Source organism: Hemiscyllium ocellatum, chromosome 29 (genome assembly GCF_020745735.1).
Source record: "Hemiscyllium ocellatum isolate sHemOce1 chromosome 29, sHemOce1.pat.X.cur, whole genome shotgun sequence".
NCBI classification, from domain to species: Eukaryota; Metazoa; Chordata; class Chondrichthyes; order Orectolobiformes; family Hemiscylliidae; genus Hemiscyllium; species Hemiscyllium ocellatum.
Genome location: NC_083429.1, coordinates 14,362,733 through 14,383,743, shown reverse-complemented (window position 1 = coordinate 14,383,743; position 21,011 = coordinate 14,362,733). Strand labels below are relative to the sequence as shown.

The following is a 21,011-nucleotide window of genomic DNA, read 5'->3' as shown; positions in this document are numbered from 1 at the left end:
GCAAGCAGAGACAATCAGTTGACCAGGGGCAGAGGCAGAACCAGGTGGTGTGGGTTGGAGGAATTATGACGTTGGAGGCTGTGGATGGGAGATCCCCTGAGGTAATGAGGTTGTGGATATTTTGGGAGATGATGATTTGGTGATGAGAGGTGGGGTCATGGTCAAGGGGGCGGTAGGAGGAGGTGTCAGCAAGTTAGTGCTTGGCTTCAGTGAGGTAGAGGTTGGTGCACAGCTGGTTTAATAATGAGATTGGGATGGGAGCAGAGGAAGTGGAGGGCTGCGCGTTGTGAGGGTGAGAGGTTGGAGTGGATGAGAGGGATAGACAGGTTGAGGTGGTCAATGTCATGTCGAAAAAGGTTGAGGGAGGGTAAGAGGCCAACATGGGGCGTCCAAGAATATGGAATATGTTGGGGTTGGGAGAAGGGGTCTTCAGAGGTGGGTGCAAGTTGTGATTGAAAAAGAAGGCACAGAGGTGGAGGCAGTGGAAGAAAAGTTCAACATTGCAGAGGAATTGCTTATAATATTTCACAGTCTGCCACGTTTAATGTCTATTATCTGCATTGAATTGAACTGAGGTTAATTGAATTTATTGTCATGTGTACTGAGGCACAGTGAAAAGCTTTGTCTTGCAAGCAATGCAGGGAAGGTCACATAGTTAAGCAGCATAGATAAGTAAATAATAGGTAAACAGTGGCAAAAGCAAGAACACAATTACAGGCAAATGTTAAGAGTTTGTCAGTCCATTCAACATTCCAACAATAGGGTAGAAACTGTTACGAAACTGGCTGGTGCGTGTGTTCAGGCTTCTGTACCTTCTCCCCAATGGTAGAGGCTTTAGAAAAGCATTGCCAGAGTGGGATGGATCATTGAGAATGCTGGAAGCCTTTCCTTGACAGCGGGCCTGGTAGATGGGTTCTATAAATGGGAGGTTGGCCTTTGTGATTTTCCGGGCCAAGTTCACCACTCTCTGAAAAGGTCTCCAGTCTTGGATGGTACAGTTGCCATGCCAGGTAGTGATACATCCAGACAGGATGCTGTTGATGGAGCACCTATAAAAGTTGGCAAGTCGCCATCATGCCAAATTCCCTCAGCTACCTGAGGAAGAAGAGACATTGTTGAGCCTCTGTAACCAGTGTGTCCACATGAAGATTCTAATGAAGCTTTTTGTGGATGACCACTCCCCAGAGCTTGACACTCTCCACCTCTGTGCTGTTAATGTGTAGTGAGGCATGAGTAACATCCCATCAAATGTTCCTTGGTTTTGCCGGCATTGAGAGCTAGGTTGTTCTCAGTGCATCATTTTTTCAAGTCTTCCACTTCCTGTCTGTAGTCTGTTTTGTTGCTATCTGAGATTTGACCGACTATGGTGGTGTCATCAACGAAATTGTGAATGGCATTAGTCTGGGTATTTGGCGAGTACAGTAGGGGGCTGAGTACACACCTCTGGAGGGCTTCAGTTTTGAGTTTTAATGGCGATGAAATATTGTCCCCAGTGTTCACTGATTGTGGCCAGTGGGTCAGGAAACTGAGGATCCACTTGCAGAGAGTAGGTCTTAGTCCGAGATCACTAAGTTTAGTAATCAGTCTCGAGGGGATAATAGTGTTGAAGGCTAAACTGTAGTCAATGACTAGGATCCTTATGTAGTTGTTCTTGGTGTCAAGATGTTCTATGGAGGAGTGAATGGCAAGTGATTCAACTGTTTCCCAACAGGAAAGCCTGGATGAATCAGGACATACAGAACCTGCTAAAAACGAGGCGTGAGACCTTCAGATCAAGACACAATTTGAATGGCAAATTGGAGTGGGTCAAGAGTAGTGGGGAGGCTGGAGTTGATTAATGCCATGACCAGCCTTTCAAAGCACTTCATGACCATCGAAGTTAGGGCCACTGGGCAGTCGTCATTGAGACATGCTGCATGAGCCTTCTTAGGCACAGGGATGATGTTGGCCCTCTAGAAACAGGCAGGGACAGTGACCTGCTGCAGGGAGAGCTTGAACATGTCCAAGAAGACCTCTGCCAGTTGCTCTGTGCATGCTCGGAGTGCACAGCCTGGTACTCCATTTGGTCCCATCGCTTTTTTTAGATTCACATGAAAGAAAACTGATCTGACCTCTGATGTAGTGACGGTTGGGATAAGTTCAACAGGACTTAGGTGTTACCTGTGCATGGAAATTCTGCTCAAGGTGAGCATAGAAACTGTTGAGACAATCTGGAAGGATATATCATCATCTGCTATCTTGCACTGTCTCTTTTTAATCACCTGTGAAGTCATTCAGTCCTTGCCATAGTCGTTGGGTCTCTGTTTTGGTCTCTAGTATGGATCGGAATTGGTCCTTGGCTATCTTAATGACTCTGCAAAGGTCATACTTGGATTCCTTGTATTTGAGTGGGTGTCTTGATCTGAAGGTCTCACGCCTCGTTTTTAGCAGGTTCTGTATGTCCTGATTCATCCAGGCTTTCCTGTTGGGAAACAGTTGAATTGACTTCCTCGGTATGCAGTCCTCCCCACACTTGCTGATAAAGTCTGTGGCGGTGGTGGCATACTCGACCAAGGTACCTGTGGCCTGTTTGAACACAGCCCAATCAGCTGATCCCACCAGAGGTGATCCTCTGCCTCCTCCAATCCGCACTAGACCTATATCCACGAGGGGGTCTCCTGCTCGAGCTTTTGCCTGTCAATGGGAGATGAAGCACGGCATTGTGGTTGGAGTTCCTGAAATGGGGGCGGGGTTGGATTAGATTAGGTTCCCTACAATATGGAAATGGGCCCTTCAGCCCAACAAGTCCTCACTGACTCTCCAAAGAGTAACCCACCCAGATTCATTCCCCCACCGCATATTTACCCCTGACTAACGCACCTAACACTGTGGGCAATTTAGCATGGCCAATTCACCTGACGAGCACATCTTTGGATTGGAGCGGTAGGCATCCTTCACAGTGGTGTAGCAATGGTCGAGAATGTTCAGGTCACTGGTGGGGCAAGTAATGTTCTGGTGGTACTTGGACAAAAACTTCCTTAGATTGGCTTGATTGAAGTTGCCGGTTTCAATAAACAGGGCTTCGGGGTGGTCCATCTCCAGAGTGTTAGTGGTGGAGTACAGCACATCCAGAGCTTCCTCAACCTTTACTTGTGATAGTATATTCACAGCAGTGAGTATAGCAGCGGGAAATTCCCGTGGTAGATAGAAAGGGTGGCATTTGATGGTAAGGAATTCAAGGTTTGGGGAGCAATGGCTGCCCAGGGTTGCAGTGTTCATGCACCACAAGTTGTTGATTAAAAAGCAAACCTCTCCACCCTTTGTCTTAGCAGAGGACACTGTATGGTCCATACGATGGATAGAAAAACTATTAGCCTGAAGTGCGCAGACAGGAATGGATTGAGCCAGGTTTCTATGAAGCAGAGTGTGCAGAAGTCCCGCAGTTCAAGCTGGAAGCTGAGCCATGATCTGAGTTCGTCCATCTTGTTCTCCAGAGATTGTACATTTACTAGGAGTAAGCTAGAAAGGGGGGGTCTTGAAACTACGTAGTCTCAGTCTTCCTAGCTGGCCGGCACGCTAACCCCGTTTCCTCGCAGGTTTCTTACGTTTCATCATCTTTTCCACTGTGAAGACTGACACAAAGTATTCATTTGAGGACTCAGCCCATTATTTCTGCATCCATCTCTATTATCTCTAATCAGCCTCTGCACTTTTTATGCTCCTCTAGGGAATCTGCTGTTCTGAACCCTCATTATCAGCCATAAGCTTCTGTTTTCTTCTTAATCTGGCCTTCCTGCCTCCCATCATCTAGGGGTTGCCAGTCTTTAGTCCCACCCTTTGCCTTTATGGGAAAATATTTGCCTTGTACTTTGACTATTTGATCTTTGAATGCCTCCCATTGCTGAAGTTTTATTTGCAAGTAGCTGATCTCAATCCATTTTGGGCCAAATTGCAACTGTTGTAAGAAATCCAGTTCAGAGTTTTTATTTCTGGTTTATCCAGACCCTTTTACATTACTACTCTAAATCTAAATGAGTTGTAGTGCTATCACCAAAAGTGCTGCTCTATTGATGTACTTTCCACTTGCGTAAGCTTATTTCCAAATATTATGTTCAGAATTGACCCCTTGTTTGTTGGACTTCATATATACTGGCTAAAAAGGTTCTCCTGAACGCTATTTAATAATTTTCACAGAATCATAGTCCATTCAATCTAACATGCCTATATCAGCTCTTCAAGTGCGCATCATTATCTAGTGCCAATATTGAGGTTTCTCCCCATTCCCTTGGTTGTTATTTCAATTCTAATAATCATTCAATGCCTCAGTTAAACTTGCCGACACCACATTTAAAATAAGTATATTTCATACCACAATTACTTGCAAAGTTTTTTCTAAATTCACCCTTGCTTCTTTTGCATGTCACTTTAAGCATTTCCCCTTTGGACCTAAAATATTAACTCTGCTTTTTCTCCACGATACCATGCTGCCATACTGACTGTGTTTTTCCAGCAATTTCTGACTTTCTAATTATCTATTCAAGGTTTTACACTGTAATTAGTGTCTTAACTGAAATCAATACCCAATCACAAGAGAAAGAGAAAAATATTCAGCAATTATGGCACGGTGGCTCAGTGGTTAGCACCGCTACCTCACAGCGCCAGAAACCTGGGTTCAATTCCTGCCTCAGGCAACTGTCTGTGTGGAGTTTGCACATTCTCTTCTGGGTGCTCCGATTTCCTCCCAATGTCCAAAAATGTGCAGGTAAGGTGAATTGGCCATGCTAAATTGCCTGTAGTGTTAGGTGTAGGGGGATGGGTTGCGGGTCAGTGTGGACTTGTTGGGCTGAAGGGCCTGTTTTAACACTGTAAGTAATCTAATCTAGTTACCAACCTCCTGTGGAGTCATAGTTCACTTTTGTTGAAGCAGCTCCGTCACCTGTTTGTCTGTGCATGTTGCTCCTTTAACATCACTGCCTCCACTCCTAAGTCTCACATCGCTCTGACATTATTCTACGTGTGTTTGCTTCTCCCTTAAACCTCAGTGGCATTCTTGAGTCCCACACAATGTTAGTGATTCTATCTGAAATGCTGATTCTATCTGAGCAATAATATTGATGTTACCTGTTATCACTTAGCAAACCTCAAGTCATCAAGAGTCAGCAGATTTTGCAGATGAGCAAGAGCAAGGCCTCAACTGTCTCTGAAGGAACCGGTGGAACAGTTTCCAGGTAAGACAATAATGTTCAGCGTTTATGTATCCTCTGAAATTTGTAATAAATCAAAGATTTGAATTAAATAATAATGAATAATCCAATGGGGAGGACACACAGGCTATCAATGGCCAGAACATGATTAGGTTTTGAGATCATTAGTCATCAAGCATATATTTAAATTTAACTAAGGTAAAATTGTCCATAATATTCAGTGTAGAACTATCTATGGTAAAGCTACTCTGGTCGATGTGCAAAGTACTGTTCAGAAATATAGGTTCTGTGCAAATCCATAGAGGTGCAGAAGACTGGAAGAACACAGCAAGCCAGGCAGCTTCAGGAGGTGGAGAAGTCGACGTTTTGAGTGTAACCCTTCTTCAGGACAGTGGGCGGGTGTAGAGGGAGCTGCAGATAAAGAGGGTGACAGGAGCAGGGTGATGAAGTGGGGATAGGTACAGCTCCAAGTAGACCCCACCACCAATATCTTCCCTTCCCCATCCTTCTCTGCCTTCCACAAGGGTTGTTCCCTTTGACAGTTCTTGGTTTGTGCCACTCTCCCCACCAACACCCCCCCAACACCCAAACCCCCAGGTACCTTCCCCTACAACCAGATAAGATGCAAAACCTGCCAGTAGGACACCCCCCCCCCACACCTCCCTCCAGAGCCCCAAACAGTCCTTTCAGGTGGGACAGATGCTCCCAATGTGGTTTTCTCTACATCGGGGAGACCAAATGTAAACTTAGGAAGCGGTTCACTGAGCATTGCAGCCAGGTCCACAGCGGCTAACCAGACCTCCCAGTCACCACGCATTTTAATTCCCCTTCCCACTCCCTTTTCAGCATGACCATCCTTGGCCTCCTCCATTGCCGCAATGAAGCACACCACAAATTGGAATTACAATACCTCATCTTCCTCTTGGACAATCTACAGCGCAGGGGATTAGATTACTTACAGCACGGAAACAGGCCCTTCGGCCCAACAAGTCCACACCTACCCTCTGAAGAGCTACCCACCCGGACTCATTCCCCTACACCTAACACTACGGGCAATGTAGCATGACCAATTCACCTAACCTGCACATCTTTGGACTGTGGGAGGAAATCGGAGCACCCAGGAGGAAACCCATGCAGACACGGGGAGAATGTGCTAACTCCACACAGACAGTTGCTTGAGGCGGGGATTGAACCGGGTCTCTGGCGCTGTGAGGCAGCGGTGCTAACCACTGTGCCACCGTGCTGCCCGTGCCAGGATTTAACACTGAGTTCTCCAATTTCAAATAACCTCCCTTCCCACACCTGATTCACTTCCCAGCACTCCCCCATTTCTTTCACTGTTCCTTGTCACTAACCGGATTCATTCCTCCCATTGACCAACCAGGTCGTACCCACTACCTGTCCTTACCTACCCTTACTTTACCATGTTGCTCCTGCCACCCCTTTATCTGCAGCTCCCCCTACGCCCACCCAGTCCTGACGAAGGGTTACATCCAAAACGTACCAAACTTTGCCATCACTCCTGATTGGCCACTTTTCATTGTTGTCTATCCCGAAGTCCACCTTGGAGGACAGTCACTTGAAGATCTAAGGCTGAATGTCCCTGACTGCTAAAGTGTTCCCCAACCAGGACCTTGAGTTCATGTCACACTACAGGTGACCCCACTACACTCTACAGTCTCTGTCTGTCACACACACACACATACACAAGCACACATGCACACACACTCTTACATACTCACTCACACACTCACTCAGACCCTTTCTCATACACACACTCTCTTTCATATACACATATATACACCCCCTACACTCACACCCTCTCACAGACTTATACTCCATCACACCCACACAGACACTTTACCAAGATGTGCACTCACACTCATATGCATACTCATACTCATATTCATATGCACATTCTCATTTCCTCTCTCTCCCACACACACTCTCTCTTATTCACACGCATACACATATAAGTCTATGGAGTGAACTTGTATTTGAAGAAGTATATTTGCAGATACATTCTATTTTTCCTCAAAAAAGGCACAATCTGCAGGGACTCAATGCAGGCCGTCAATACATGTAATATTTTGTAAATATGACTTTGGAAATAGAACCAGTCTGACTCAAGATTAGCAGACAGACAGACAGGTTTTGAAAGCATGAATCATCAAGCATATATTTAAATTGAACTAAGGTGAAATTGACCATAATAATATTCAGTGTAGAACTATTGCTGGTAAAGCTACTCTGGTCGAGATTCAAATTAGTATTCAGAAATATAGATTCTGCGCAAATACATAGAAGGACAGGAGGCTGGAAGAACACAGCAAGCCAGGCAGCATCAGGAGGTGGAGAAGTCAGCATACAGACAGACACCTTTAATGCATTGCCTGAGCTGCGATATCTCCTTTTGTTATAAAACCTTAAATTAATCTAGAGAAGTTGACTTATGGGATATACATAATAATAAACTGAAACTTATGACCCGTTCTAAAAGATGAAAGACAACAATCCAGGTTCAATATATCTACGTTCAATATATCATTTTAGTTGCATGACACTGTAATCTTTTTGCTATAAAATTTTGTGTCTTGTGGTCTTGAATTCCACAATCACCTGATGAAGGAGCAGCATTCCGAAAGCTAGTGCTTCCAAATAAATCTGTTGGACTATAACTTGGTGTTATCTGATTTTTAAACTTGCCCACCTCAGTTCAACAACGGCACCTTGACATCATGATTGTATGGAGTGATGATTGAGAATCTGTTTCACTATGTAGTAGTTAATGAGGATCTGTCTAACGATGTGAAGTGGTGAATGAAGATTTGTCTATGTGCAGTGGTGAGTGAGGGTCTGACTGCATGGAGTGATGAGTGAGACTCTGACTGTGTGTGGTAGTTAATGAGGATCTGTCCAAATATGTGAAGTGGTGAGTGAGGATTTGTCTGATTCTTTGGAGTGGCAAGAGAGAATCATACAGTACAGAAGGGGGCCTTTGGCTACACTAAGTTTATATTAGCCCCACTATCCAGCATTAGACACACTGACTTGAATGTAATGGTATTTCGATTGCTCATCCAAATATTTTTTAAAGGTTATGAGGTTACCCACCTCAACTACCCTCACAGCACTGCATTCCAGAATCCCACCATTCTCTGGATGAAAGATCTTTTTCCTCAAATCCACTCAAAATATCCTGCCTTTTATAATAAAATTATGTTTCTTTATTCTTGATTCTGCTTTCTATTAATCCTGTTCATAACTCTCATGAAGCTGACATAACTCTAGCAGGTCTCTTTTCAATCTTCTCTGTTCAAAGGGTCACTATCCAAGTTTATCATAGCCAAAATACCCCATCACAGATGACATCCTGGTGAAGCTCTGCTCCTCCTCTATAGTGCAATCGCATCCTTCCTGTTGTATGGTGACCAGAATTGTCTATAGTACTCCAACAGTGACCTAACCAAAGTTCTGTAGAGCTCCAAAATGTTCTTATGCCATGAATGTCCCATATGCAGTGTCCTATATGCTCCTGCATCCATTGCTGTCAATGTGGTCTCCTCTACATTGCAGAAACCAAGTACAAACTTGCGGAACAGTTCAGGGAACATCTCCAGTCCATGTGCATTAACCATCCCCACATTCCTGTAACCATCCATTTCAACTGCCCCTCCATGACAAGTCCATTCTGGGCCTCCTCCATTGCCTAAACAAGGTCACCCACAAACTGGAGGAAGAACACCTCCTCTTCCACATTGGGGGCCTACAAATACATGGCTTCAACATTGAATTCACCAGTTTCCAAATCTCTCCTCCGCCATCATACATCCAACCCTCCAACTTAGCTCCACCTCTTGACCTGATTTACCTGTCCATTTTCCTTCCCACCGATTAGCTCCATACTTCCTATCGACCTATGACAATCACCTCCTACCTATCGTCCACCTATCGTCATCCCAACTACATTTCCCCCAAGCCTCATCCCACTCACCCTATTTATTTGTCAGCCCCCATCCCCATCCCAGACCTGTTGATGAGTGAAGCCCAAAACATTGACTGTCCTGCTCCTCAGATGCTGCCTGAACTGCTCTGCTTTTCTCAGCACCACACTTTATTGACTCTGACTTCTCCAACATATGCAAACCTCGCTACCTTCTGTATGATTTTTTTAACTACTCTATTAACAGCATGTTTGCTCAGTGGTTAGCACTGTCTCGCAGTGGTAGGGATCCGGGTTTGATTCAAGCTTTGGATGGAGTCTGCACATTTGTGTCTCTATGAGTTTCCTCTGGATGTTCCCACAGTCTAAAGATGTGTAGGCTAGGTGGATTGCCAATGGAAATTGCAGGATTACAAGGAATGAGGGACAATGGGTTTGAATGGGATGCTGTTCAGAGGATCAACTGCACTCGATGGGTTGAATGGCCTGCTTCCACTCTGTAGGGATTTAGCAATTCTATGAACCTGCCATACCACCTTCATGGATTTGTAGATAAACACCCCAAGATCCCTCTGTACCTCTGAGCTTCCTAATGTCTTGCAATTCACTCAGGACTCCGTTGTCTTGTTACCGCTTCCAAAGTCCATCGCCTCACATTTACCAGAGTTACAGATCTGCCCATCTGACCAATCCATTTGTATCCTCCTGTAATCTAAGACCTACTTCCTCACTGACAACCACCGAGCCGAACTTTGTGTCACTTGCAAGCGTAGTTATCATTCCCTCCCCCTCCATACTCTTGTCTATATTGTTTATATATGTCATTAATAATGAGAAACTCAGCGCAGTTCCCTGTGGAATGAAACTTCATACCTAGCTCCTGTCAAATCACCACCCTCTATCTCCTGCCACCAAGTCAATTTTGGAGCTGAAAATGTGTTGCTGGAAAGGCGCAGCAGGTCAGGCAGCATCCAAGGAGCAGGAGAATCAACATTTTGGGCATCAGCCCTTCTTCAATTGAAAATCATTCCTGAAGAAGGGCTCATGCCCGAAACGTTGATTCTCCTGCTCCTTGGATGCTGCCTGACCTGCTGCGCCTTTCCAGCCACACATTTTCAGCTCTGATCTCCAGCATCTGCAGTCCTCACTTTCTCCCTGACTGTGTAGAGTGGTGAGTGAGATATCAGTCTGACTGTGTGGAGTGGTGATCGTGGTGTCAGTCAAACTATGTCGAGTGGTGAGTGAGATATGAGAGTGACTGAGTATAGTGGTATATGTTGGCTCAGTCAAATTGTGTGGAATGTTGCATGAATTGACATTCTGATTATGTGGAGTGGTGAGTGAAGGTCACTCTCACAGTGTGGAGTGTCAGTTTGACTTGTGGAGTTGGGATATCCTTTCCTTGAGGGTCAGTAGTGAATCAGGTGCATTATTTTTCACTCAATTGCATATCATGGGCAAAAGAGGCACACAAAACATTTATTTCCCATCTTTAGTTGCCCCTGAGAAGGTAATAATGCTCTGCCTTCTTGAATTACTGCATCTACATACTGTAGATAGATCCAAAATGCCAAAATGGACATGGGTTTAGAAGATGTTGCCTAAAGAGCTTTGACAAATTTCTGCAGTCAATCTTGAAAATATATACACTGCAGTTTTTGTGGTGGAGGGAATGGGTGTTTATTGATATGGTGCCAATCAAGTCAGTTGCTTTGTTCTGGACGGTGTCAAGCTTCTTGAGTGATGCTAAAGCTGCACTCATCCAGACAAGTAGGGAATATTCCATCACAGTCCTGACCTGTGCCTTGTAGATGATGGAGATGCTTTTGGGGAGTCAAGAGGTGGTTACTGCAGTTTTCCTAGCCTCTGCCCTCTCTTGGAGCCACTATAGTGGTGAGTTCAATTGAAAGTCAATGGATGTTGATAGTGAGGGATTTGGTGATGTAAAGGCCATTGAATGTCAAAGATCAGTGGCTTGATTGGCTTTATTGGAGATGGTCATTGCCTGGCATTTGTTTGGCATGAATTGCCATTTTTAAGCCCAAGCCTCGATATTGTCCGGGTTGTGTTACATTTGAACACAGATTGCTTTAGTGTCTGAGGAATTATGAATTGTGCAATCATTGCCGGACAACCCTATTTCTGACCTAATGCCATATTCAGGTCAAATGCAGCCTTGATTTCAAGTACTGTCATTTCTCACCTCACTTCTGGATGTGGAGGAGCCAATGTTTGACTGGGGTGGACAAAGTTAAATATCATACAACACCAGGTTATAGTCCCAACATGTTTATTTGGAAGCGATAGCTTTTAGAGCACTGTTCCTTCAGTGCTCCGAAAGCTAGTGCTTCCAAATAAACCTGTTGAACTATAACCTGGTGAGGTGTGATTTTTAACTTAACTCACTTCTGGAATTCAGCTCTTTTGTCCATTTTTGAGCCAAAGATGTAATGTGATCAGGAGCTGATTGGCCCTGGCAGAACCCATACTGGGTGTCAGTAAGTTGGTGCTACACAGATGTTGGTTGATAACACTGTTCATGACACATTCCATCACTTTTCTAATAATTGAGAGTATACTGATGGGTGGTAATTGGTTGGGTTGGTTTGGTCCTGCTTTTTGTGAATAGACATAACTAGGACATTTTCTATATTGTTGATGTACCAGAATAACTTCTCTTAGAGCCTGGCAATTTCTGGAGTACAAATCTCTGTTACTGTTGCTGAAATATTATCAAGCCCTATAGCCTTTCTTACATAATTTTTTGGCATTGTGTCAATTGGTTTGGCTGAAGTCTGGCATATCATAGAATCCCTACAGTGTGCAAAAAGGCGCTTCGGCCCAATAAGTCCTCACTGACCCTCCGCAGAGCAACTCACCCAGACCCACTCCCCCACTTCATTGTCCTATATTTACCCCTGACTAATGCATCCAGCCAAAACATCCCTGAACACTATGGGCAATTTAGCATGGCCAATTTACCTATCCTGTACATCTTTGGAATGTGGGAGGAAACCAGAGCACCTGGAGGAAACTCACACAGACACAGGAAGAACGTGCAACTTCACACCGACAGTTGCCTGAGGCTGAAATCGAACCTGGATCCCTGGCACTGTGAGACAGCAGTGCGAGCCACTGAGCCACCAGGCCACCCTGTGATGATGGGAATTTCTGGAGGAAGCGAGATGGATCATTAATTCAGGACTTCTGGCTCATGATCATTATTAATCATCAGTCTTTTTTTTGCCCTGACATTTTGGACTGTTTCATCAATAAGAATGGGGATATTTGTAGAGCCTCCTCCTCCAGTGAGTTGTTTAATTATTCTCCATCATTCATTACTGGAAATGGCAGGATTGAAGATCTGATGTATTGTTTGCGGGATCATTCCTGATGAAGGGCTCTGGCCCGGAACGTCGAATTTCCTGTTCCTTGGATGCTGCCTAGCCTGCTGTGCTTTAACCAGCAACACATTTTCAGCTCTGATCTCCAGCATCTGCAGACCTCACTTTTTACTGCGGGATCATTTACCTATATTACCCCTTGTTACACTTCAGTCAGATCCCCTCTCAGCCCTGCTTTAAAGACAACAACCTTATCTTGCTTCTCTTCATAGACGAATTGCTCCATTCCAGGCAACATCCTGGTGAATAAAACCAGAAATTACACATTTAGGCATTAGTGTGGGAGTAAAAAAAGAATAAACAGGAGTGTCAGAGGTTCTGCTCACTCTGAGACCTGGCTCTGAGGGAGCTTAATCAGTGTAAATTGAAGGGGGGCCTGGTGACAGGATTCCAGCCTTTGTGCAGTTACTTCAGTAACCCCACTGACAGATGTGGAGCTCAGATACAATGCTGCCCATGTTTTTTTTTTAATCACGGCCATGATGGAGCAGGGCATTGGGCTGTTGATGATATGAAAAAAACAAATTGATGGAGAATCTCAGCAGGTTTGGCAGCATCTGTGGTGAGAAAGCAGAGTTAATGTTTCAAGTTCAATGAACCTTATTTAGGATCTGGTGAATCTCCTCTGCAATCACGTACTTCCTATAGTGTGGTGACCAGAACAGCACACAGTGCTCTGCTGTGGTTTAACCAAAGTTTTATACAGTTTCAATATTCTTGCCATGCTTTTAAAATCAATCACAATTTATGAAGGTAAGTGTTCCATATGTCTTTTTAATTACCTCTGCTGCCATCTTTAGGGATCTACAGATAAGCACCTCAAGATCCTTCTCTTCCTCTGGGTAGAGCAAAAAGGTAAGGCTGAAGCGTGATAACCTTCAGCCAGAATTGCTAAGTGCATAATCCTCCACAGGTCCCCATGATCACAAATGCCTGTCTTCCGACAATTCAATTCATACCTCATGATATCAGGAAATGGTTGTATACAGCAAATGCTACGGGCCCTGAAATCATTCAGGCAATAGTACTGAAGAGGTTCTCCAGATCTAGCTGCACTAGCCATTCTGCTCCAATGCAGCTACTAGCCTGAACATCTACCTGCAAAGTGCAAAATTCACAACAAATCCAACTCATCTAATTATCACCCTTTCTCCATTGAGATGACTTTTCATCATCAGTAAAGTGACGGAAGGGGTTATCAACAGTGCCTTCAGGTTGTACTTACTTAGCAATAACTTGTTCACTGATGCTCAGTTTGAGTTCTGCTTGGGGCACTCAGTTCCTGAACTCATTACAGCTTTGGTTCAAACATCAACAAAAGAGCTTAATGCCAGAAGAGCGAAGAGAGTCAGCCCGTATTAACAAGGCCACATTTGACTGATCGTGCCATCAAAAATTCTTAGAAAGACTGAAATCAATGGGAATCAAAGGGAAGCTCTCTGCACATTCAAGTTATACCTGGAACAAAGGAAGATGGTTGTGATTGTTAGAGGCCAGTCATCTTATCTTAAAAACATATCTCTAGGGGTTTCTGAGGATAGTGTCCTAAACTGAAACACCTTCAACTGCTTCATCATAAGGTCGGTGTTCACTGGTGATTGCACAATGTTCAGCAATGTTTGTGACTCCTTGAATATTGGAACAGTCCTTGCCCAAATGAGCATGTCCTGGACAATATTCAATCTTGGGTTGAAAATTAATTAGTAGTATTCACATTTCAGAAATGCCAGGCAATTGCCATCTTGATACTATCCAAAGCAATGAAGGTTTACACCAGAACAAAGCAGCCTGCTTGATTGGCACCACATCTTCAAACATCCATTCCTCCACCACTGATGCTCAGTACTAGCAGCAGCAGGTAAAAATCTACAAGATGCATTGCAAACATTTATCAAATTACTTAAACTCTAGGTTTCAAACCAAAACCACTTCGATACAGGACAAGGGCATAGGAAAAATTAAATTGCTAATACTTGCAAATTCCCCTCCAAGCCATTCATAATCCTGATTTGGAAATGGAGTCATAGAATAATAGACCCTTGAGTCCAACTCGTCCATGACCACCACATTTCCCCAAACTATACCAGTTCCACTTGCAGACATCAGGTCCATATCCCTCTAAATCTTTCCTATTCATGAACCTATCCAAATTTATTTAAAATATCGTGATTGTACCTGCATTTACCACTTTCTCTGCCAGTTCATTCAACATAAGAACCACCCCGATGTGCAGATGTTACCCCTCATATGTCCTTATTAAATCTTTCACCTCTCACCTAAAGAATATGCCCTCTAGTTTTGAACTCTTGCATCCTAGTGAAAATGCTTTGCCTTTGCCTGTCATGATTTTATAAACTGTTATGAAGCCATCCCAACCTCCTCTGCTCCAATGACAAAAGTTCCAGCCTCAACTCCAAACATCATCCTGATAAAGGCTGGGTGGTACGGTGGCACACGTGCTGCCTCACAGTGCCAGAAACCCGGGTTCAATTCCCACCTCGGGCAACTGTCTGTGTGGAGTTTGCATATTCTGCATGGGTTTCCTCCATGTGCTCCGGTTTCCTCCCACAGTCCAAAGATGTGCAGGTTAGGTGAATTGGCCATGCTAAATTGCCTGTAGTTTTAGGTGTAGGGGAATGGGTCTCGGTGGGATGCTCTTCAGAGGGTCAGTGAGGACTTTTTGGGCCAAAGGGCCTGTTTCCACACTGTAAGCAATCTAGTTGAAATCTTTTCTGAACCCTCTCTAATTTAATAATATCCTTCCTATAACAGGGTGGTCAGAACTGTACGCAGTACTCCGAGAGTAGCCTCACCTCCGTCCTGTACAACCTTGACATGACAGCCCAACTCATATATTCAATATCTTACTGATCCTTCAGTTTCATTGGGAAACATTCTGGAATTCTCTCCATAAGGGCATTGTGGGACTACCAATGATACATAGTCTGAGCAGGAAGGCAGCTCTGCATCACCTTGTCAACAAAGATGGGCAATAAATACTGGCCAGCTAGTGACACTCATGTTCTATGGTTGTTTAAAGAAATGAGTTTAGGTCAGAAAACAGATTTTTCTGATGTTACTGAACTTATTTTAAGTTAGAATTTGGCCTTGAATGCTTCAATACTAGATAGTAGGAAACTTCAAGAAGCTTTATAACTTAAACAGTAATGAAGAATGTTGCAGAATTATTTTAATTTCTGAATTGGGTTGTGCTGCTGCACAGCTAATGCAGATTGTGTTGATTTCTCTGCTCTATTGTCGTTTAGTTCTTTTCTATTTTATAATTCAATGTGTTTGCATACCATCACCTCCATTACAAAAATGCAACAAAAAGTATAACAGAATTTCATTTTAGTTCAAGCACTGCATGCTTAATTTCTGACTATGAAGTTCTTCTGATCACTAGGTTTAGGATTAGCTTCACGAATATTTTCAATAACTTGTTTGATAGTCAACCAGTCCACAAAGAGACTGTCTCATTCCTCTTCATCACCATTGGATATGGGATCCAGATGTTGATCATAACAGCCATTAACTCACTCTCTCACTCTAAACAATTCTTTGTTCCTAGTGTCTCTGAAATACTGGACATGTACAGAGAAGACCCTGAAGAGATTCTGTACAACCTTGGTTTTGGAATGGAAGAGCCCAACATTACAGCAAAAATTCCATCCCGCTTTTTCAGCTGCGCATCTCATGCAAATGGAATAAATTTTAGGGTGTTCTTAGAAGCTCAAGTAAAGAGGCTGGGAGAAGAAAATCCCAGTTACACACTGGCAAGTAAGTTACAGTCCAGAGTGAAAAATACTTTTGGAATGATTTGGATTTGTGGGCCATTAAGATCCAACCTTTTGGCATCTTAAATTTCCAAAAGAAGTCTAATTCTCGATCAAAATTTCAATGCTTTTTCACTGTCCCATTGACATATGATTAATATATTACATTAATGCAAAATACTGTTGATGTTTAGAATCCAGTTTGATTTCTTCACTCCTTAAATTCAGCATCACTGAGGGATAAATTGCAATATCAGCATGCAAGAAAATGTATTCCTTGGAATTTGAAAAATTAAAGCGTGGTTTGATCAAAGGTTTGAGCAATTAAGAGGAATAGGCAGGTTGATATATGTTATTAATTTTAAATTTGCTATTCATAGTTTTGTTATTCGGCAGGAAGTTGGAGTTTGGTTATATATCAGTAATACAAGAAACAGGGTTGAGTTGCTAAATTGTTGACTCCTGCTCCTATCATCCAGTGCTCTAACTCAACCTGTCAACATACAGTCCTCTGGTTTGGGACAGGACCTCAGCATTCCTCCACTTTTGCGTTGTCTTGAATTTCTTTCTTAACCTTCTCAGCCTCTTCCACATTTTACGTTCCCCATGAAAATCCTCCTTCAACCTATCTCTAACCAAACCTGTGGGTACTTTTCATAATGACCGTTGATGTTGCTCCACATAAGTTTGACTAAAAATCACTGCTATGAAATGTCATTAGATTTTTTTATTCTGTCAAAAATATCATTATATGGGAGCTTTGCTGCAGAGTTAAACAAATGGTATCTGTTTGTCTTACAAATTTGATCTTCTTTCAGGTCGGTTTCGACAAATCGAAGTGCTTACAACAATGGCCAATGCCCTGACCTCTTTGTACTCTCGTGTTTCAAAGACACCAGTACAGAAAATTGGACCTGTTCACCAGTTTTCTTTCAGTCCTGATAAATCCATTGGAGGAGCTTCTAATAAACTGCAAGAAGGGAAGGGCAATGCTGGAAAAGCAGTTCAAAAACTGAGGAAAACGATTACCAAGTTATGTTTATATGGAGCATCCCGGGACTTGGAATCTCCGAAACAGAATACAGGATCTTTAAGCAAGAAGAGCCCAGGATTGGAGTTGACTGGTGATCTCAATGTGAAGACAGACTCTGTGAGAACTGATGTGCAAGGGATGGAAATGACATACAAAAAAGCTTCAAATTCAGAAGAAAGAGATTTGTCTCATCCTGAAGAAGAAGGAAGTAGGAAGCCGAATAGTGCAGTCATCAAGGAGATGTGGAGGACAGATACTGCAAGATCCAGATTGTATGGATTCAGTACAGATTCTGACCAATCTTGGGAAATGGAATTCCCTATGAAGCAGAAAGAGTGTTCTAATCCTGTGCCATTGCATTCTCCAGACACTGTTTGGAATTTTTATGGGTTTGGGAAGCAACCTACTGATACACAGGAATTCAAACATATCGCATTAATTCAGTGGAACAGCCAGAGCAGCTCAGAAGAAAGTGATGCTTTGAAACATGATGTGAATCCAGAGGATATTAGGAATCAATGATTCAGCTGGGTCTTTATACCAGAAAAATGCAAACCACAATACATAGAACGACATGAATTTGTTATTAACAAGACCAGAGCCACAAAGAAACAAACCTGAGGAGGTACCAGGTATATTTCCACCAACATCAACACCAACACCAATACCAGCACAGATAGTCTGACTCAACTCAATACATCATCATATCAAATTAATCTGAACTCTGTTGGACTAAGAACTATCCTCTTGCAGCACAATTTTTTTATGTGAGAGGAGATTTGGTGATTAAAGAAACAGCCAGTTTTAAACAATAAATTAAAGATTCACAATACTATTGCTTTCTGAGGGGACAGAAAGGTAGTGAAAGAACTGGTCCTCATGTTGGAAATGGGTGCAATAACACTCACAGAATCAGAGAATACTTTAGCACAGAGGCATTCAGTCCACCATCTTTTCACAAGCTCTTTTTAACTGCAATGCCATTTATTCCAACTTTGCTGTTCTTTTCACATATTCCTGAAATTTTTAAAGGCCAAACATTTGCCTAAATCCTATTCTTGAATCTTCATCTACCACTTTATCAGGAAGTGTATTCATATTCCTATCCGTAGAGATATTTGTCCTAATGTTAACTCTGGTTTTTCAACCATTCCCATTCTTAACCATTCAGTCATTGGAAACTACTTCTTTTATTTGCTCTATTTTCTACATTAGATACCTATCTTCTTTCAATCTTGCCTCTGAGGAGGACACCAGCTTCTCTCACCTATCCATGAAGCTACCACCTATCAATTCTAAAACTATGTCAGTAAATATTTTCAGTTTCCTCACTGAAGACTTCATGACATTCCTAAAGTCTGGCACACAGGATTGGATAGCATAAGCCAAATTCATACACACACACACACACCCACACACACTCTCTGTCCCTGTCTCTCTTTCTCTCCTTGCATCATCCCTATTCAGAATGGACTGTCTCTCTCCAACTTTTCTACCCAGATAAATCACCTCAGAAGTTGCAGCCTAATATGTGCCCACTCAGTATTTGAGCCTCCCTGTTCTCTTGAACTCATACTTTCTGTTTACTGCACACCTAAAAATTGTGGTATTAGCAGTATTTGAAATTATGTTTTATATTCCCAAATGTAACCTATCAAGAAATTCAAGTCAGTAGCCACCGGAAACTTGGAGAACTTATAAACCACCTGCAGACTGAAAAAGAGGCATTTACAACTGTGTAGAAACTAAGAGATGTGAAACAGTGTCCAGTGTGAATTTTGCTGACAACCCTGACCAAAAGATATGGGAACTGAGCAGAAAACTGGACTTGAGATCAAAAATCAGCTATAATTGAATTGAATAGTGAAGTAGACTAAATGGCCAATGTTGTGTTTTCCGGTTCCTAATTCTTATGTTCTTAGCTGTCGGAGGTTAATCTCTATGTAATCTGTCTCTCCCTGATCTGGTACCATTTGGTGCAGAGTAGAAGTTTACTTTTAATTAATTCTGTGCTCTGTCAGGTCTGAGAATAGTAGATTGAAGTGTTAGTTTGCTTTTCATCAAGTCGTGTTATATCTATCCTGAGGGTGTTGAATGGGACAGTGTAAAAAGAACACTTTGTTCAAAAAACTGTCCCTGTTCACTTGATGCAATAGTCGAGAGGGAATTTAGCATCCAACTAACCTATGCTATACCTTCATTGGATGAATTTAATTGGGCAGTGTAACGCATGTTTTGCCCGACATTTGTCTTGGGTCCATTTACAGTGTAGAAAAACTCTGTATCTGTCTTGACCATGCTTGATAGAACACTCTGGTAGGAGTTTTATGTTTATCTAACCCATACCACGGAAGGATTTAATAGAACAGTCTAGAATTACTTTTACTCATTTTAACCTGTGCAGCAGGTGCAAGGGAAATACTGATGGGGTAGGTGTAGAGGCAACTTTACTCTAACTCAAGCTTCACCTTCCTTGGAAACCTCTTTCAAAGCAGTGTTGATTTACAAGGATATTTTAATATATAATCCTTTTGTCCTAAGAACATTTAAAAGCGCAAGGTGAAGGAAGCTTTGCCTTACTAATTCTGCCCCTTTCTGGAAGGGCTTGATGGGACAGTATATAGGGAGCTTTCAGGTTTGAATGACCTGCACCAGTTCTTGTGTAGGACAGTTCAGGCAGACTGATCTTATTTATCTTCCAATGAGGGGATAAATTATTTATTAAATAATTTGAAGGTCTGAATAGCCACTTCTTGCCTCTGTATAGCTATGTCTGTATATGTCTAAAGTACCATCACTAGATCCTGAACAAGACATCTGAGAGGCTGTATGGCCTTGTTATTTTCCTGTATTAACAGGCTGAATAGCTTCTGTGAATTGCACAAATTGAAGTTAAACACGTACAGGTGGAGCTCAGAGATTAGTTCTGTGCATGAGTGTAAACAGCAAAATACTGACACAAAATTAGAATAACATTTGACTGAATAAATCTATTCCAAGCAAAGACTGGCTCTAGTTTCATGCTTCATCAACTAGTTACCCAGAGTGTAACAGTATTGTCCTGCTGCTAAGAATAGGCTCAGGTACTTGAAAAGCCTTGGTTGAAACAAGAATGCAACATGACCAACTCAATTTAAACTGAAACAGACTGAATGGCCTCTTCCTGTCCCTATGTTTTAGAGAGGGTGCAGAAAAGATTTGCAAGAATGGTCTGGGGTGAAAATCTTCGTAAATGTGGAAAGGCTGGGGCAGGTTTTCTCAGACAAGATTAGATTAGATTACTTACAGTGTGGAAACAGGCCCTTCGGCCCAACAAGTCCACACCGACCCGCCGAAGCCTACATTTACCCCTACCTAACACTACGGACAATTTAGCATGGCCAATTCACCTGAGCCGCACATCTTTGGAATGTGGGAGGAAACCGGAGCACCCAGAGGAAACCCACGCAGACACGGGGAGAACGTGCAAACTCCACACAGTCAGTTGCCTGAGGCGGGAATTGAACCCGGGTCTCTGGCGCTGTGAGGCAGCAGTGCTAACCACTGTGTCACCGTGCCGCTCACAAATGTTATGAGGTGATTTGATAAAGGTGCTCAAAGTCATGAGGGGTCTGGACAGAGTAAATAAGAATAAATAATGCCAATTGGTGGAATTATTAAGAGTACAATAGG

The 21,011-nt window shown here is 42.9% G+C and overlaps 1 protein-coding gene across 2 annotated transcripts in view; it reads left to right on the top strand.

Moving 5' to 3' along the window:
• Nucleotides 1-21,011, top strand: part of tespa1 (thymocyte expressed, positive selection associated 1) — a 118,671-nt gene that overhangs the window by 88,039 nt on the left and 9,621 nt on the right. Inside the window, exons 7-9 of one of the 2 annotated variants that reach the window (XM_060846995.1) lie at nt 5,115-5,207; nt 16,102-16,310; nt 17,125-20,335. In XM_060846995.1, coding sequence (XP_060702978.1) covers nt 5,115-5,207; nt 16,102-16,310; nt 17,125-17,861 — 1,039 coding nt within the window. In that variant the 3' untranslated portion in view covers nt 17,862-20,335. Of the gene's footprint in view, nt 1-5,114; nt 5,208-16,101; nt 16,311-17,124; nt 20,336-21,011 lie in introns of those variants that run through there. The other variant, XM_060846996.1, reaches the window with a different exon arrangement.